Genomic DNA, 18,605 nt, shown 5'->3' on the forward strand with positions numbered 1-18,605 from the left:
ATGTTGCAGGCAGCAGAACGTTCTCCACGGCATCTCCAGACTCTGTCACATGTGCTCAGTGTGAACAGCACAGGTCGCCAGTGGCGAATTTGCCAATCTTGGTGTTCTCTGGCAAATGCCCCCACCTGTGGACGTCGGGCCCTCATACCACCCTCATGGAGTCTGTTTCTGAATGTTTGAGCAGACACATGCACATTTATGGCCTGCTGGAGGTCATTTTGCAGGGCTCTGGCAGTGCTCCTCCTTGCACAAAGGCTGAGGTAGTGGTCCTGCTGCTGGGTTGTTGCCCTCCTACGGCCTCCTCCACTTCTCCTGATGTACTGGCCTGTCTCCTGGTAGCGACTCCATGCTCTGGACACTACGCTGACGGACACAGCAAACCTTCTTGCCACAGCTCGCATTGATGTGTCATCCTGGATGAGCTGCACTACCTGAGCCACTTGTGTGGGTTGTAGACTCCGTCTCATGCTACCACTAGAGTGAAAGCACCACCAGCATTCAAAAGTGACAAAAACATCAGCCAGTAAGCATAGGAACGGAGAAGTGGTCTGTGGTCACCACCTGCAGAACCACTCCTTTATTGGGGGTGTCTTGCTAATTGCCTATAATTTCCACCTGGTGTCTATCCTATTTGCACAACAGCTTGTGAAATTGATTGTCACTCAGTGTTGCTTCCTAAGTGGACAGTTTGATTTCACAGAAGTGTGATTGACTTGGAGTTACATTGTGTTGTTTAAGTGTTCCCTTTATTTTTTTGAGCAGTGTATATTAATTGCTTTAGGAGATGTCACAAGTTAAAGGAACACTTCAGACTAGAACAATGTGTACAGCAAAAGTATAGGAACAGAGTTCAATCAATTCCAAATGCTGAAGTGCTGGCAATTAAATCAGCATGTCTACCTCATGGAAAAAGCTTGTCCTGCTTAGGGAAGTGTTTCCTATCAAACCAGTGTAAGGAGGAGGCAAAAGGCAAGATTAAAGGAACACTATAGTCACCTAAATTACTTTAGCTAAATAAAGCAGTTTTAGTGTATAGATCATTCCCCTGCAATTTCACTGCTCAATTCACTGTCATTTAGGAGTTAAATCACTTGACAGAGCCTGCATGAAAAAAAAAAAACTGGTTTCACTTTCAAACACATGTAATTTACCTTAAATAATTTTATCTCAATCTCTAAATTGAACTTTAATCACATACAGGAGGCTCTTGCAGGGTCTAGCAAGCTATTAACATAGCAGGGGATAAGAAAATCTTAATTAAACAGAACTTGCAATAAAGAAAGCCTAAATAGGGCTCTCTTTACAGGAAGTGTTTATGGCAGGCTGTGCAAGTCACATGCAGGGAGGTGTGACTAGGGTTCATAAACAAAGGGATTTAACTCCTAAATGGCAGAGGATTGAGCAGGGAGGCTGCAGGGGCATGTTCTATACACCAGTTGCATTGCAGGGGATTGCATTTAACCCCATAAGGACCAAACTTCTGGAATAAAAGGGAATCATAACATGTCACATGTCACACATGTCATGTGTCCTTAAGGGGTTAAAGGACCGGTTTGGGCAACATAACATCAAAATTAAAGGAGCACTATAGGATCAGGAACACAAACATGTATTCCTGACCCTATAGGGTTAAAACCACCATCTAGCCACCCTGGGCCCCTCATGCCTCCATAAAAATAGTAAAATCTTACTTGTATTCAAGCCTGAAGCTGTAACTCTGCATGCTGTTTGCCTCAGAAAAACAAGCTGTCTGCTGACATCATCAGAAGTGGTGGCCTGATCCAATCACAATGCCTCCCCATAGGATTGGCTGAGACTGACAGAGGCAGATCAGGGGCAGAGCCAGCGCAATTCAAACACAACCCTGGCCAATGAGTATCTCCTCATAGAGATTAATTCCTCTATGAGGAAAGTTCAGTGTCTGCAGGGAGAGGGAGGAGATACTGAATGTTTGAATGCATTTTAGGCAGCCATGACCCAGGAAGGATCTCTAACAGCCATCTTAGGAGTGGCCAGTGAAGTTATCACTAGGCTGTAATGTAAATACTGCATTTTCTCTGAAAAGACCGTATTTACAGCAAAAAGCCTGAAGGTAATGATTCTACTCACCAGAACAAATCCAATAAGCTGTAGTTCTGGTGACTATAGTGTCCCTTTAAGTTCTTATGGTATCATCAAGCAGGGGTGCCACTGAATGGCTTAGATTGGTCAGCTAATGGTCTAAATCAATCAGCTGGTACACAGACGTGGGCTTAAACTGTTCATGGATGATACACTGGGCTAATAAAAAGTTACAAATCTACAAATTACTATTTAGTAGTAGATATACCCTCATGAAAATATGCATATTTAGTTATGTGTTTATTCATTATATCTAAAAGAGGTATATCTAAAATTAGCTTGCAAATGCTGGGTATCGCTTGTGTGAAGCCTTTGCACGACCTCACCTAGTTCCCAGCCCAGACTTTCCGTGGTTGCTCAAATACAGACTATTCATTGAGAAGTCTTTGCAAGGCAGGTACTCTGAGCAATTGGCTGACTCTTCGGTTTAGCTCCACTGAGCTAAACAACTAGGAAGTATCACGTTCATTTGTCTGGTTGACAGCCAGGAGGTTGTAACAAGGTTAATTAATAAAAATGCACATTTATTTTTTTTCAAAAATGGCAACAGGGTACACACTTTTCTTACATAAAGCACTTTAGCAAGCTGAAAAGCTTAAGGGGGCTTAAGTATCCCTTTACAAATTGATTTAAAAGTTTTGTACATATCCAGCAAGTACAAAAATGAACTATGTCTGCTGTTACAAAAATTAAGTCTATAACTATAGAAATCGTGAAATGTATATAAACGGCACCCAAGTTTTATCTTCTTAAAACAAAATTAAAAGTGTATTCCGATGCTGATCACTACCAAGTGCCTGCCTAACACCAAACAAAAGTAATATAATTTAATAGATCCAAAAATCACTCTAAAGTTGATCTTAAAGTGCTAAAGTGTAAAACAAGTGCAATCAACAATAAGTACAAATACACAGAAACAATAATTCATGTATGAGTGCCAATTTCAATATTGAGTATACTTATAAAGTGTCAATATAAGCCAGTTTGGGAAAAACAGTGATTTAACATACAAATCAGTGCAAACCAAAGCAAATGTTTAAAATTTGCATATAAGTGCCCGCATCAGAAAGGGTCTCCTTCAAAGGTGCCAATACAAAACATACAAAAATAGTGTTATATTTTGCAATACTTAGCAGCAGGTGAACGTTTCCACAGACATTAGAACCAACGACAAAAAATAATGTACAATAGTGCAGATTGTATAACACAGATGTATGTTAATAACACTTGAAAGACTTTGCACTGTATTATTGATTGCACTTTATTTACACTTTAGAACTTTAAGACCAAACTTAGCGTGGAATATTGGATCTATTATCTCGCTACACTCTGTTTTAAATATATAACTATCCCTATGTCAAATTATATACTTATTGCTTTAGCAGTAGTTGTGTGCAAATGTGAAACGGTCATGACAGGCTCACTTTAGCAGGCTCTACAGAGCTTAGAAATGTGACAGTCACTGGCATACACGTGACATGAATTACACCTATAAATCTATCACATTACCTGTCTGCTATCAGTACATAGAAGGAGCAACCCACTACTTTGTGCACATCTGCTCAGTGGAGGCTTACAGGATTTGCAGTTCAGTTCTTAAATTTCTACTTCTGAAAGCTGTCAAGTTGAAATACAGCTCCAACAAAAAAAAAAACACTTTGCTGTGCTCCCTGTTGACAATTACAACAAACTACAGGTTAGCATGGAGAGAGTCAGAAAAGGGGGGGGGCATAATGCAGCCAAGGAAAGGTAGTTTAAATAGGTACAGTAAGCAGGAACAAGTATTTTTCAATAGAGAACGTTGGGATAAAAGATACACACTGTTGCAAAACAACTAAATGATTTAAGCCAAAAGGCAATGAAATATAAAATATATGTTTGTGCATGGAATGTCCCTTTAAAGAAAACTTGTCATGACAGGTTCACTCCTAGAATCACTAGTCTACACGAATTCTAGATTGTATACATAACTAGATAGCATAGAGAAAAGTCAATATACCCAATATTTGCAATAATGTCAATATTTAAACTGTGTGCATTCATATTGTGTGCTGGCTTTAAATTGCTACCTAAAGTAGTAATATTCAGTATAAATACTTTCCATAGCACTGACACGGTCTGCCGTGTACTCATATTGGAATACATTGCATAAATTAGAAAAGGAAAAAAAAAAGAAGAAAAATACAGATTTGCATAAATAACAGGACACAAAAACAAATAGTAATAGAACCACACATTATTTAATAATATACATTCATTCTTTCAAAACCTCTTCAGGGCCCCATGGCCCCTTAGTACCTACTGGGTTAAAATACCAGAGGAGCAATGGTGGGGGGGGGGAGGGACCCAGATTTGGGGGAATATCAACCAGTTCTCCTGCATCCCTCTTACCTTTGCCTGTGAGGGGGTTGCAGCCCCCTCCAGGTTAGACAGCTCCAGTGTCACAAGAGCCATGGTGGCCTGTCTCTCGGTGAGAGTTTACTCGAAGTCTCTTCTTTGCTTTCAACTTTACTGGTAGAAATCAGGAAGCCTGTGTGAGACAGCCCATTGAAGGTGTGGCCACGAGAGAGGTATGCAAGCAGAGTGCACCGAGACCGGCCAGACATTCCCCTAGAAGGAGGGAAGGGTTTGGGTGGGCGGGAGGACACAACCCGGACAAGGAATAAATTGATAAGTTACTTTTAAGGAACAACATGCTGCCCCACCAGAGGAAGGAGGTGTCTTCAGATATCTGACGTGCACACTGATAGCTCTAATATCCTCCCTCCCCCCAAAAAGGGAAACTGGGCATGTCTGAAATGAAGAGATATATAGATAAAGAGAGAGAATGTGATATAAATAGTGTTGTTTTTTAAAGAAGTGTAGATAGGTTAATTAAAGAGAAACTATAGTCATCAGAACAACTACATGTTAATGCAGTCGTTATGGTGTCTATAGTCAGTCACTGCAGGCTTTTTCATGTTAACACTGCTTTTTCAGAGAAAAGGCAGTGTTTACATTACAGCTTAGGGATACCTCCACTGGCCACTCCTCCAAAGGCCACTAGAACTACTTCCTCTGTCAGTGCTGCATAGTGGGCAGCACTGGCGTTAAGCGAGATGCATTGATTCAATGCATCTCTATGAGGAGATGCTGATTGTTGTAGCATGGCGCTTTGCCATGCCTGTGCGATAACCCCTTGTAGCAGAGCTCCAATATTCAAACTGGATATCTCTGCTTATTCCTCCTTCTAGCTAGAAGAAGCACTGGTTAGTGATTATAACTTTCCCACCAGTAACTAGACGACACATAGTTCTGGCAGTACAACTTTTTATTGAGCTGAATGCAGCCTGTTATGCACAAAGCCCAGCATGGGGTCTCTATTCATTACATACAGTGCCCGTCCAGACGCCTCTGTGTCCAGGAGATAATTGAGTTGCTGCTCGCTAAACTAATTATCTCAAGGATGCAGAGTGCCTAATACAAAAATACCCCAAAATCATAGTAAAATCACACAGGACCCCATGTCCCGTATTCATCCGCTTGTAAAAATGTGATTAATGGAATTTACTGTTCAGACAGGAAAAGTTGTGCCGAACAACATTACTGTCCTGACAGGAAAAGTTGTGCCGAGCAGCAATCAAATCCACAACAGGGTTTGTGCTGAGCAGCAATTATGCAAATGGGAACCTGGTTACTGCCTTTGGGATCACCCAATCAGACCCAAAGGAGGGGTATTTAGGCCCAGTTCTCATCCTGCTCAGTGCCCTGTTGTGGTTTTCCTTGTGGTTGTCCGAGAGCACGTTATTGATTCTTGTAATTCTGGTTATTTGACTTTGGCATTGTTTTTGACTTCCCTCTTTTCTGGCATCCCTGACCCCTGGCTATTCCTTATCGTTGTGTCTCTTTCTGTATCCCTTGACCTAGGATATTCCTGACTTTTCTTTGTTACATTAGTCTGGTCATTCTAAGGTCCAGTATACGTTACCTATCAGTCCTCTGTGTTACACAATTCTACGTGCTGGATCATACTGTAATCCTGACATTACGACATGGCCATAGATCCTGTAGAATTGTGTAAGCACATAGCTGCTTGCGAAAGGAAACTGGAGGATAATGATCACTGCATGGATCAATTTGCCCAGGCCTTCAGTACGCTTCTTACCCAAACAGCGCACCTGCGGCCTCACCTCCACCTTATGTACCTCCACCTATAGTACACAAGGCACCTACTATCTCCTCCCCTGCATTTTGATGGTAATATTCAAGAATGCCGGGGATTTCTTAACCAAATGGAGTATCATTTTGAGGCCTCACCAGGATATTTTCCCACAGACCGAGCTAAAATTGGTTACCTAATGAATCAGTTAAAAGTTAAAGCTTTAGCTTGGGCCAATCCATTATGGGAGAGTAGTAGGAGTGTGGCACACAATTACCAGGAGTTCCTTACGGAATTCAAACTTACGTTTGAACCTTTAGGCAGAGGGGATGACGCCTCTACTGCCCTGATGCATATCAGACAAGGGAACCGGTCTATCTCGGAATATGCCATAGAATTTCGTACCCTAGCTTCCGAGGTAGACTGGACTAAGCCCTGGTAGACATGCAAAGCCCTGATGGATTCAGGTGCTGCTGGAAACTTCATCGACGTTCAATTTGTCAAGGGTAATACTATACCTATCAAAGAGAGACTATCACCACTAGGTGTTGAAGCTATTGATGGGAGACCACTCTCACAACCATTGATAACGCATGAAACCTTATCCAATAATATTTCCATTGGTGCCTTACACAAGGAAAAGATTACATTTCAGGTGATTACATCTCCTTCTTGTCCTATCATATTAGGATTCCCATGGCTTAGCAAGCATAACCCTCATATTGACTGGGCTAATGGGGAAATATTAGAATGGGGTACAGATTGTAATGAAAGGTGCATATTGCATGTCGCCAAAAGAGTGGGCACTATTGAATTACCCACTAGTACACATCAAAATCCCGAGATCCCTATACAATACCAAGGCTTTAAAGAAGTATTTAGCAAGACTCCGTCTAATACTCTACCTCCTCACAGACCATATGACTGTTCCATTAAAGGACCACTATAGTGCCAGGAAAACATACTCGTTTTCCTGGCACTATAGTGCCCTGAGGGTGCCCCCACCCTCAGGGTCCCACTCCCACCGAGCTGGATGGAGAGGAGACTCTCCTCCTCCTTTCCTCGTCATCGGCTGAATGTGCATGTGCGGCAAGAGCCGCGCGTGCATTCAGCCAGTCTCATAGGAAAGCATTCTCAATGCTTTCCTATGGACGCTGGCGTCTTCTCACTGTGAAAATCACAGTCGGAAGCGCCTCTAGCGGCTGTCAATGAGACAGCCACTAGAGGCTGGATTAACCCATATGTAAACATAGCCCATATGTAAACATTCTCTGAAACTGCATGTTTACAGCAGAAAGGGTTAATCCTAGGTGGATCTGGCACCCAGACACTCACAGCACCCTTACACATACACACACTGCAACCCTGACACTGACAGCACCCACACCCCCACACTGCACCCCTGACACTCACAGCACCCTCACTCACACACACACTGCACCCCTGACACTCACAACACCCTCACTCACACACACTGCACCCCTGACACTCACAACACACACACTGCACCCCTGACACTCACAGCACACACACACACACACACACACAGACACTGCACCCCTGACACTCCCAGCGCACACACACACACACTGCACCCCTGACACTCACAGCACCCTCACTCACACATACACACACTGCACCCCTGACACTGACAGCACACACACACTGCACCCTTGACACTCACAGCACCCTCACACATACAAACACTGCAACCCTGACACTGACAGCACCCACTCACACACACTGCACCCCTGACACTCACAACACACACACTGCACCCCTGACACTCCCAGCACACACACACACAGACACGGCATCCCTGACACTCCCAGCACACACACACACACTGCACCCCTGACACTCACAGCACACACATACACACACTGCACCCTCACTCACACACACTTCACCCCTGACACTCACAGCACCCTCACACACACACACTGCACCCCTGACACTCACAGCACCCTCACACACACACACACACTGCACCCCTGACACTCACAGCTTCCTCACACGCACACACTGCACCCTCACACACAGCTTCCTCACACGCACATAGCACCCTCACGCAAACACAGCACCCACTCAAGCAAGCACAGCACCCACTCACACACATAGCACTCTCACGCAAATACAGCACCCACTCACACACAGCACACACATACTGCACCATCACACACATAGCACCCTCACGCAAACAGCACCCATCACTCACACACACTACACCCCTTACACACACACACACACATACACACACACACTGCACAATATGCTTTCCTAGCATTTTTGTCTCCTGGTATCCCAACTATGGAGACACCAGAGACAAATTTCAAGCAAACACAGTGCAAGCATGTTATTAAATTTGCTTGCGCTGTGCAGAACAAATACAGGGTCTTTTTCTCATGCCAAAGCTCTTCAGCAGAGCTCTGCACATGGTTTACCCTGGAAGAGCATTGAACCAACATGCTCACTTTGTGATGGGGCGTGCTTGTCATTTGTGATGACAAAGCACACCCTATCTGGCCCCGCCGCCGCCTCCTTTTTAGTGGGCCACTGTAATAAAAAAATGCCCGGGCCGAATTTTCTTCCCAGTCCGGAGCGCATGGAATTGTTTCTGCCCCCAATTACAAAAGTGCCCATTTTTACTGAAATTGGCACAATCATAAACTGTCAAGAAAACACACACTCCTGACAACTAAAGTTATTTGTGTTTGTTCATTTAATTGGAAACCTATAATATCATAATGCAATTTGATCCAAAATGTGGTACTTGTTTATTTTACTGAGCTAAAGGAACTGCTACATCTACTAACTCTGTGTTGCTAACAGCAGCAGAAGAAACAAGCCATTTTTCTGACACAAAGCACTTTATGCCAAATGCCATCTGATGCAAAACTAGATATTTGTTTGTTACTGAGCAAAAGGAACTGACACAACAGGAAATAACAGCTAAAGCATCTTAAAGTGGCTCTGTTATTTCTGAGTATTTCATAAAAATATTTTATCATGAGATTTCAACAGAATCCAACGATATCATAAGAAAACAGTAGAAACTGCTTGACAAAAACGTGATTTCTGTTGAAACACCGCTATATAGCATATAGCAAGACACCAGTAGAAATCTATACAAGTATATTAAAGGGACCCTATAGGCACCCAGACCACTTCAGCTCATTGCTCATTTTAGTCAATGGCCTTAACTTATATCTAGGATAGCCTTATGCATATGCCATGCCTGCTAAGACTCCCTCACTGTGTTAAAGGACAACTCCACACTCCACACCACTCCACTCCACAGATTGTACCTTCGGTAGGGTGCAGAAGGTTGGCAGCCTGGGAAATTCCTTTTGAGAAACTTAAATTCATTATCATTTAGGACGCCAGTCTTCTTTCCCCTATTCAAAAGTGCATCCAGTGACTCTTGAAGATCTTTAGTGGGATCCTTTTTCTAAAACTTTATAAACCTTTTCATCCCTTAATTGCCTGTGGCATTCATTTAAATAGTCAGCAGTAGGTTTAATAATAATCTGTTTATTTTTCCTAATTCCTGCAAAGCTCTTTTTTTCTTTTACATTAAGATTGCTGGGGAATCTTTTGTTCTTATTTCTTTATTTTTTTAACCCCCCTCCCGACTCCACTAAATCTAATTGTCCCCCTACTCATCCCCAAATACCCCTAGGCCCCCCATATTCCCTATTTTTTAATCTTTATTTTGTGCCTGGACCTAGATCTTAGGCGCCAACATCTTTGTGTGGGTAGATGAAGTCCCTGTGGGACACGTCATCTGCCCACACTAGATAGTGCTGTGAAATTCACGCGTATGCCCAGTTAAACACTACAGGAATTTCGTCCATTCATTCATCAGAAAGACGAAGGAATGAATAGAAATTTAAGACGAACAAACAAACACCGAATAACAGTGTTCATTTGTTCGTTCAGTTTATTACAAGGAGGGAGCTACCGGCGCGCAGCTCCCTCCTTGTAAAATTTTAAAATAGAAGCGGCAGGGAACAGTGCTCCCCGCCACTTCCTAAGTCCCCCCCATGTCATCCCTCACTCTATGGGGATCAATATGACCGCCATAATAGCATGAGGGAGATTGAAATCTCTCCAATGCCCCTCCTCGCTATGCCATGAGTAGGGGCATGTCTACTAAAAAGTGAGCAGCCTGTTGTAAACCTCCTCCTCCCCTTCCAACAAGTGGGCCCCATAGTGGGGCATCTATTAACTAGCGAGTGGGGGCTATGCAAATATACAGTGGAGATAGGGTCCCCCTTGGCCCCTACCTATGAGCAACTTGGCCCCCACTGGGCGGGCAGGACCAGGCCGATCAGGGAATCGAGCATGGTGAGAATAGACCAAACGAGGAGCATGTACATCCCGGGAATCTTCCCATGATCTCTCTTAAGGACCATAACCTTTTCAATCTACAAGATATTGCAGCCTACCATGAGAAACCCTGGAATTCAAAATAGTTTTAACCTCATACTCCTCCTGTCCATTCACAGGAATAGAGGAAGGCCTCAAGATAGGATTAGTGTAGCAATTACATAACAAAGGTTTGAATGAAGATGTTGGGAGCATCAGTTCAGGAGTAGCTGTACTGCAGGAAGCTGTTCCCTCTAACAGCCGTGGGAACAGCCCCTCCAGTACTGGTGGGGTTGAGAGGGTAAGGAAGTCTAGGCAGGTTGTGGTGGTAGGGGACTCTATTATCAAGAGATTAGATAGGGTAATCTGCCACTCATATCATTTCAACCGGACAGTTTGCTGTCTCTCGGGTGCTCAGGTCTGGCATGTTGCCGACAGAGTGGAGGGATTACTGAGAGGGGCTGGGGATGACCCAGCTGTCATGGTCCATATTGGTACCAATGACAAAGTCAGAGGAAAATGGAAGGTCCTAAAGAATGAGTTCAGGGAACCAGGAAGTAAGCTAAAGAAAAGGACATCCAAGGTAATATTTTCAGAAAAATTACCTGTGCCGCGTGCTACAGCAGAAAGGCAGCAGGAGATTAGAGAGGTCAATGCGTGGCTGAAGTCTTGGTGCAGGTAAGAGGGTTTGGGGTTTTTAGAGCACTGGGACGATTTTGCGCTTGGGTACTGTGAAGAAAATAGAGTTTCTGCATTTTCTTCTGCGTTCGTGCTTTTCTGCAACATTTCGTTGGTTTTGGATGTATTGGTTCGGCAGTTTAAAACTACCGAACACTGGCCACCCTCCTGGCTCATTAACTTCAAAGAGAACCGTCTGTTAAGCGCTCTCTGGGCAGCCGCCGTTCGTATAGCCCAGGGGTAGGCAACCTTCGGCTCTACAGATGTTGTGGACTACATCTCCCTTGATGCTTTGCCAGCAATATGGCTGTAAAAGCATTATGGGAGATGTAGTCCAAAACATCTGTAGAGCCGAAGGTTGCCTACCCCTGGTATAGCCGAATGCCACGTGGAACAGAAAACGGCGGCCATCTTGTTTGCACGAAAAGAGGCAGCGGGACTTGGTCGTCGAGAACTAAAATCGGTAATATGTAATATGTAATATTGATGAAAATTCGCAAAAAGCACACTTGATTCATGACAGTATTAAATGTATGCTTACTAATGCAAGGAGCCTATATAACAAAATGGGGAACTAGAGGCAATAGCATACATTAAACAATATGATATAATAGGCATAACAGAAACATGGTGGGATGAGACACATGACTGGGCAGTTAAATGTGTACACAGTATTTAGGAAGGATAGGAAAAACAAGAAGGATGGTGGGGTATGTTTGTATGTCAACCATGAGTTAAAGTCAAATCTTAGGCATGTGGACAGTGGTGTACATACCGGGGTCACAGGGGTCGCAGCTGTGACCGGGCCCGGCCCACCAGGGGGCCCTGCCGCCCTGCGACCTGGTATGTACCCACTGTGGCCAGCCTCTTCTCCTGGGGGGCCCAGGAGCCGGCCACCTCAGGACTGGCCCTGGTGTCACCCAGCGGGCAGGCAGGCAGGCTGGTGGACGCACGAGGGAGAACTCTCCCCTGAGTGCTCCCTCTTCAGCTCCCTCGCGCACCGCACTGATACCGGAGCCGGAAGATGACGTCATCTTCAGACTCCAGCATCAGTACGCGGCGCGCGAGGGAGCTGAAGAGGGAGCATTCAGGGGAGAGTGCTCCCTTGCGCGCGCGCCTGCATGACCGGCTGCCGGGCAGCCCCACTGGACCCCAGGGAATCCCCTCAGCACTCCCTAAGGTAAAGATGCTGGGGGGATTACATTTTTTTTTTAAAAAGTGTGTGTGTTAGTGTTAGTGTGTGTGTGTGTGTGTGTGTTAGTGTTAGAGAGTGTGTGTGTGTTAGACTGTGTGTTTTAGTGTTAGAGTGTGTGTCTGTGTGTCTGTTACTGAGTGTGTTAGTTTGTGTGCGCCTGATAGTGAGTGTGTGTCAGTAAATGTGTGTGTCTGTTAGCTAGTGTGTATGCATCTGTTCATGCATCTGTTACCTTTCTCCAGCACCGGACATCCTTAGCGCTGGGGATCTCTCCGCCTCTCAGCTCCAAATGCGCATTCGTGGCAAGAGCCGCGCGCGCATTCAAACCGCCCATTACTCAATGCTTTCCTATGGACGTTCAGCGTCTTCTCACTGTGATTTTTACAGTGAGAATTGCAGAAGCTCCTCTAGCGGCTGTCAATGAGACAGCCACTAGAGGCTGGATTAACCCTCAGTGAAACATAGCAGTTTCTATACCCCCCACTGTGATTGTTGCACTGTCGCTTTAACGCCGGGTCATGTGAGCGACCCCGGCGTACTGATATCAGCGCCGGCTACCAGCGTGCAGCGTTAGACATGCTGCCGCTGGGAGGAGGAGAAGAGGATGCGAGCGGCGTGTCAAGGGGAGAGGACGCCACTCGCCGACCGGTAAGAGGAGGGGGGACCGCGGGCAGCGACGGACCGAGGGTGAGTGCTGCGAGAGGATTGCAGCCTCCCCTCACCGCTGCCCACGGAGCCCTGACATAACCCCCCCTCGAGGACCGCCCAGAGGGCGGGAAGCCGAAGGCTTCAAAGGAAACCGCGCATGAAAGGAGCGGATCAAAGAGGGTGCGTCCAAGTCAGAGACAGAAACCCACGACCGCTCCTCAGGGCCGTAACCCTTCCAATCAACCAGATACTGCAACCGACCTCGAGAGAAACGAGAATCAAGGAGAGCAGCCACCTCATACACGTCACTAGAGACCGCGCGGAGGGCATCGGAACGCCTGAGAGACCCAGAGAACCGATTACAGAGCAAGGGCTTCAAAAGGGAGGTGTGAAAGGTGTTAGGTATATGCATGGAAGGAGGCAAGGCCAGGGAGTAGGACACAGGATTCACCCTACGCAACACCTTATAGGGACCAAGGAACTTGGGTGCGAACTTCATCGAGGGAACCCTAAGGCGGAGATTCCTAGAGGACAACCAAACCCTATCACCCGGAGCATAAGAAGGAGCCGCACACCTACGACGATCAGCAAATCTCTTTTGAGTAGCAGCAGCACGACAAAGAGCAGCATGGACCTGATCCCACATCTTCCGTAAGGTGGCGAGGTGCTTGTCCAAAGCGGGCATTCCCTTGTCGGAGAACACACCGGGAAGGTCAGCGGGTTGGAACCCATAAGCCACCATAAAAGGACTTACGCCAGTAGAAGAATGAGACACAGTGTTCCTGGCAAATTCAGCCCAGGGAAGGAGATGGGACCAGTTGTCCTGGTGTGCATTCGTGAAACAGCGTAAATACAACTCCACAGACTGATTTGTTCGTTCGGCAGCTCCATTAGATTGCGGATGATAGGAGGAAGTAAACGATAAGGAGACCCCCATCTCAGCACAAAAGCCCCTCCCAAACCGAGAGACAAACTGAGGGCCCCTGTCAGATACGATATCTTGTGGTATACCATGCAAGCGGAACACTTCTTTGGCAAACACCTGAGCCAACTGAACCGCAGAAGGTAGCTTCTTAAGCGGAATGAAGTGCGCCATTTTGGAGAACCTATCAGTTACAGTCAAAATTACTGTCTGTCCATCAGATGAAGGAAGATCCACAATAAAGTCCATGGATAAGTGTGTCCACGGTTTCTTGTTTACAAATAGGGGCATAAGGAGTCCCAGGGGTTTAACATTAGGGGACTTACACTGTGTGCAGACACGGCAAGCCTGCACATAATCTACCACGTCTTTTTTGAGTGAGGGCCACCAAAACTGTTGGAGGAGACCCTTGTAAGTCTTGGTAACCCCTGGATGACCAGCCGTTTTGGCTGTGTGAAATAAAGTTAACAACTTCTTTCTGTCTTTTACTTTTACGTATAGCTTACCAATAGGAGTCCCAGGGGGTGCTTGGGATTGGTATGACTTGATACCGTCAAGAAAAAGAGACAAAATAACCAAACGGGTAGTAGCTATTATATTAGTTGTAGGTACAATGGGTTCAGGAGTGGAGGTAATAGAATCTACAGGTTCGTACTGGCGGGAGATAGCATCAGCCTTGACATTTCGATATCCAGGCCTGTATGTGATTATGTACTGAAAACGTGAGAGAAATAAAGACCATCTAGCTTGTCGAGAGGATAACCTTTTAGCGTCTGCGATATAGGATAGATTTTTATGATCGGTTATAACCAGAATCTTATGTCTAGCTCCTTCTAACAAGTACCCAGTGGCGTACTAAGGGGGGGGCGGAGGGGGCGGCCCGCCCCGGGTGCCACTGACTAGGGGGGTGCCATGACGTCCGGCGTTACGCTGCGCACAGCCGCAGCACCTTTGCGGCCCGGCAGGACTTACATGGATGAGAAGGGGAGGAGTGTTGCGGGCCGCGGCGTCGCGCAACGTGATGACGTGATGACGTTGTGCGCAGCGCCGTCAGCCCGCCTTCACGGATCTTCAGCGGAAGGATCCGGGCGGTGAGGGACCCAGTCGGTCAAGGCATCAATAAAATGTAAGTAGTAATTTTATGTGATGGGGATAAATTAATTAAAGGGGGGTGGATAATGGATTAAAGAATTAAAGGGGAGGGAGGTTTAATTAAGGGGGGTGTGTATTAATTAAGGGGGGTGTATTAATTAAGGGGGGGTGTATTAATTAAGGGTGGAGTGAGTATTAATTAAGGGGGTGTATTAATTAAGGGGGTGTATTAATTAAGGTTTGAGTGAGTATTAATTAAGGGGGGTGTATTAATTAAGGGGGTGTATTAATTAAGGGGGGTGTATTAATTAAGGGGGGTGTATTGATTAATTAAGGGGGAGTATTAATTAAGGGGGGTGAGTATTAATTAAGGGGGGAGTGAGTATTAATTAAGGGGGGTGTGGATTAATTAAGGGGGGTGTATAAAGGGGGTGTGGGTTAATTAAGGGGGTGTATTAATTAAGAGGGTGTGGATTAATTAAGGGGGGTGTATTAATTAAGGGGGGGAGTGAGTATTAATTAAGGGGGGTGTATTAATTAAGGGGCGTGTATTAATTAAGGGGCTGTATTAATTAAGGGGGGTGTATTAATTAAGGGGCGTGTATTATTTAAGGGGCGTGTATTAATTAAGGGGCGTGGATTGATTAATTAAGGGGGGAGTATTAATTAAGGGGGGAGTGAGTATTAATTAAGGGGGGTGTGGATTAAGGGGGGTGTATTAAGGGGGTGTGGGTTAATTAAGGGGGGTGTATTAATTAAGGGGGGTGTGGATTAATTAAGGGGAGAGTGAGTATTAATTAAGGGTGGTGTATTAAGGGGGAGTGAGGATTAATTAAGGGGTGAGTGGATTAATTAAGGGGTGAGTGGATTAATTAAGGGGGTGTAATAATTAAGGGGGGTGTACTAATTAAGGGGGTGTGGATTAATTAAGGGGGGTGGAGTAATTAAGGGGGGTGTATTAAGGGGGAGTGAGGATTAATTAAGGGGGTGTATTAATTAAGGGGTGTGTGGATTAATTAAGGGGGTGTATTAATTAAGGGGTGTGTGGATTAATTAAGGGGGTGTATTAATTAAGGGGTGTGTGGATTAATTAAGGGGGTGTATTAATTAAGGGGTGTGTGGATTAATTAAGGGGGTGTATTAATTAAGGGGTGTGTGGATTAATTAAGGGGGTGTATTAATTAAGGGGTGTGTGGATTAATTAAGGGGGTGTATTAATTAAGGGGTGTGTGGATTAATTAAGGGGGTGTATTAATTAAGGGGTGTGTGGATTAATTAAGGGGGTGTATTAATTAAGGGGTGTGTGGATTAATTAAGGGGGAGTGAGTATTAATTAAGGGGGTGTATTAATTAAGGGGAGTGAGGATTAATTAAGGGGGGGTGAGGATTTATTAAGAGGGGTGTATTAATTAAGGGGGGTGTGGATTAATTAAAGGGGGCTGTGGATTAAAGAATTAAAGGGGGAGGTTTAAATAATGGGGTGCAGGGTTTTTTTTATTAAGGGGGTTGCAGTATTCTATTTATTAAGGGAGGATGTGCACTGCAGATTTTTGTTTTTTTGTTAAGGGGGTGTGCAGGGTTTTTATAAGGGGGGTGTGCAGGTTTTTTGTTATTAATTGAGGGGTTGTGTACGTTTTTGTTTTTTATTAAGGGGGTGTGCAGGGTTTTTTATTAAGGGGGTGTGCAGGGTTTTTTATTAAGGGGGTGTGCAGGGTTTTTATGTGTAGGGAGTGAATTAAATTTATGTGATCGGGGTGCAGGGTTTTTATATGAAGGGCGAGACAAGGGGCTTTGTAGAAAGGGGCGGGGCGGGGCAGGGCAGGAGAAGGTTCTCACCAGCCCCTTTCTACAAAAGCACTGGTATTGAAACTATTGAAAAAATATGTGGGTGTTTTCTTACATTTTTATTATGAGGGGGGGGGGGGGTGCCACACTCATGGTCCGCCCCGGGTGCCAAATGCTCTAGGTACGCCCCTGCAAGTACCTCCATTCTTTAAATGCCATCACTATAGCTAATAATTCCCTGTTCCCGACGTCGTAATTCTTTTCGGACTCTGACAAGCGTTTAGAAAAGTAACCACAGGGAAGGAGGGGTTCGTCATACGATTGTCTTTGTGACAACACTGCTCCTATACCTGATTCAGAGGCGTCTACTTCCAGTACAAAGGGAAGGGAAGGATCAGGATGGTGTAACACAGGGGCAGTGGCAAATGCCTTTTTAAGAGTCTCGAAGGCCACAATAGCATTAGGATTCCAAACCCTGGGGTGTAAACCTTTTTTAGTCAGTTTAGTGATAGGGGAAATAATGGATGAGAAGTTTTTAACAAACTTTTTATAATAATTGGCAAACCCTATAAATCGCTGTATTGCCTTAAGTCCTTGGGGAAGGGGCCAGGACAGTATAGCTTCCAATTTAGAAGGATCCATGCTGAATCCTTGTTCAGTAATAACATACCGTATATACTCGAGTATAAGCCGACCCGAATATAAGCCGAGGCCCCTAATTTTACCCCAAAAAACTGGGAAAACTTATTGACTCGAGTATAAGACTAGGGTGGGAAATGCAGCAGCTACTGGTAAATTTCTAAATAAAATTAGATCCTGAAAAAATTATTTTAATTGAATATTTATTTACAGTGTATGTATGAGTGCAGCGTGTGTGTATGAGTGCAGCGTGTGTGTATGAGTGCAGCGTGTGTATGAGTGCAGCGTGTGTGTATGAGTGCAGCGTGTGTATGAGTGCGGCGTGTGTGTGTGTATGTATGCAGTGTGTGTGTGTATGTGTGTATGAGTATGTGTGCAGTGTGTGTGTGTGTGTATGAGTATGTGTGCAGTGTGTGTGTGTGTGTGTATGAGTATGTGTGCAGTGTGTGTGTGTGTGTGTATGAGTATGTGTGCAGTGTGTGTGTGTGTATGAATGCAGTGTGTGTGTGTGTGTGTGTTGCAGAGCCTTGGTGGGGAGTGGGCAATTATTTTTTATTTTTTATTATTGTCATTTTTTTTATGGTTAATTTTTATTATTTTATTTTATTTCATTATAATTTTTTTTATTATTTTAATATTTATTTTTTATTTTATTTGTAATATTTTTTTTTTCGTCCCCCCTCCCTGCTTTATACATGGCAGGGAGGGGGGCTCCTTCCCTGGTGGTCTAGTAGCATTGGTGGTTCAGTGGGGGGAGAAGGGGGCTGTCAGAGAGTTTACTTACCTCTCCTGCAGCTCCTGTCAGCTCTCTCCTCCTCTGCGCCGGTCCGTTCAGCACCTCTATCAGCTCACACTGTAAGTCTCGCGAGAGCCGCAGCTCTCGCGAAACTTACACAGGGAGCTGACCGAGGTGCTGAACGGAAGGCGCGGAGGAGGAGAGAGCTGACAGGAGCTGCAGGAGAGGTAAGTTACAGCTCTGACAGCCCCCACAGCCCCTGTCTGTATTATGGCAATGC

At 45.0% G+C, this 18,605-nt stretch overlaps 1 protein-coding gene across 1 annotated transcript in view; it reads right to left on the reverse strand.

Moving 5' to 3' along the window:
• The window catches only part of SSH3 (slingshot protein phosphatase 3), a 116,498-nt gene extending 105,464 nt beyond the window's left edge, over nt 1–11,034 (reverse strand). Inside the window, exons 1-2 of the mRNA XM_063434981.1 lie at nt 11,026–11,034; nt 4,513–4,591 (exon numbers count right to left, since the gene is read on the reverse strand). Coding sequence (XP_063291051.1) covers nt 4,513–4,575 — 63 coding nt within the window. The 5' untranslated portion in view covers nt 4,576–4,591; nt 11,026–11,034. The remainder of the gene's footprint in view (nt 1–4,512; nt 4,592–11,025) is intronic.
• Between the last annotated feature and the right edge of the window lie 7,571 nt (nt 11,035–18,605).

Source organism: Pelobates fuscus, chromosome 10 (genome assembly GCF_036172605.1).
Source record: "Pelobates fuscus isolate aPelFus1 chromosome 10, aPelFus1.pri, whole genome shotgun sequence".
NCBI classification, from domain to species: domain Eukaryota; kingdom Metazoa; phylum Chordata; class Amphibia; order Anura; family Pelobatidae; genus Pelobates; species Pelobates fuscus.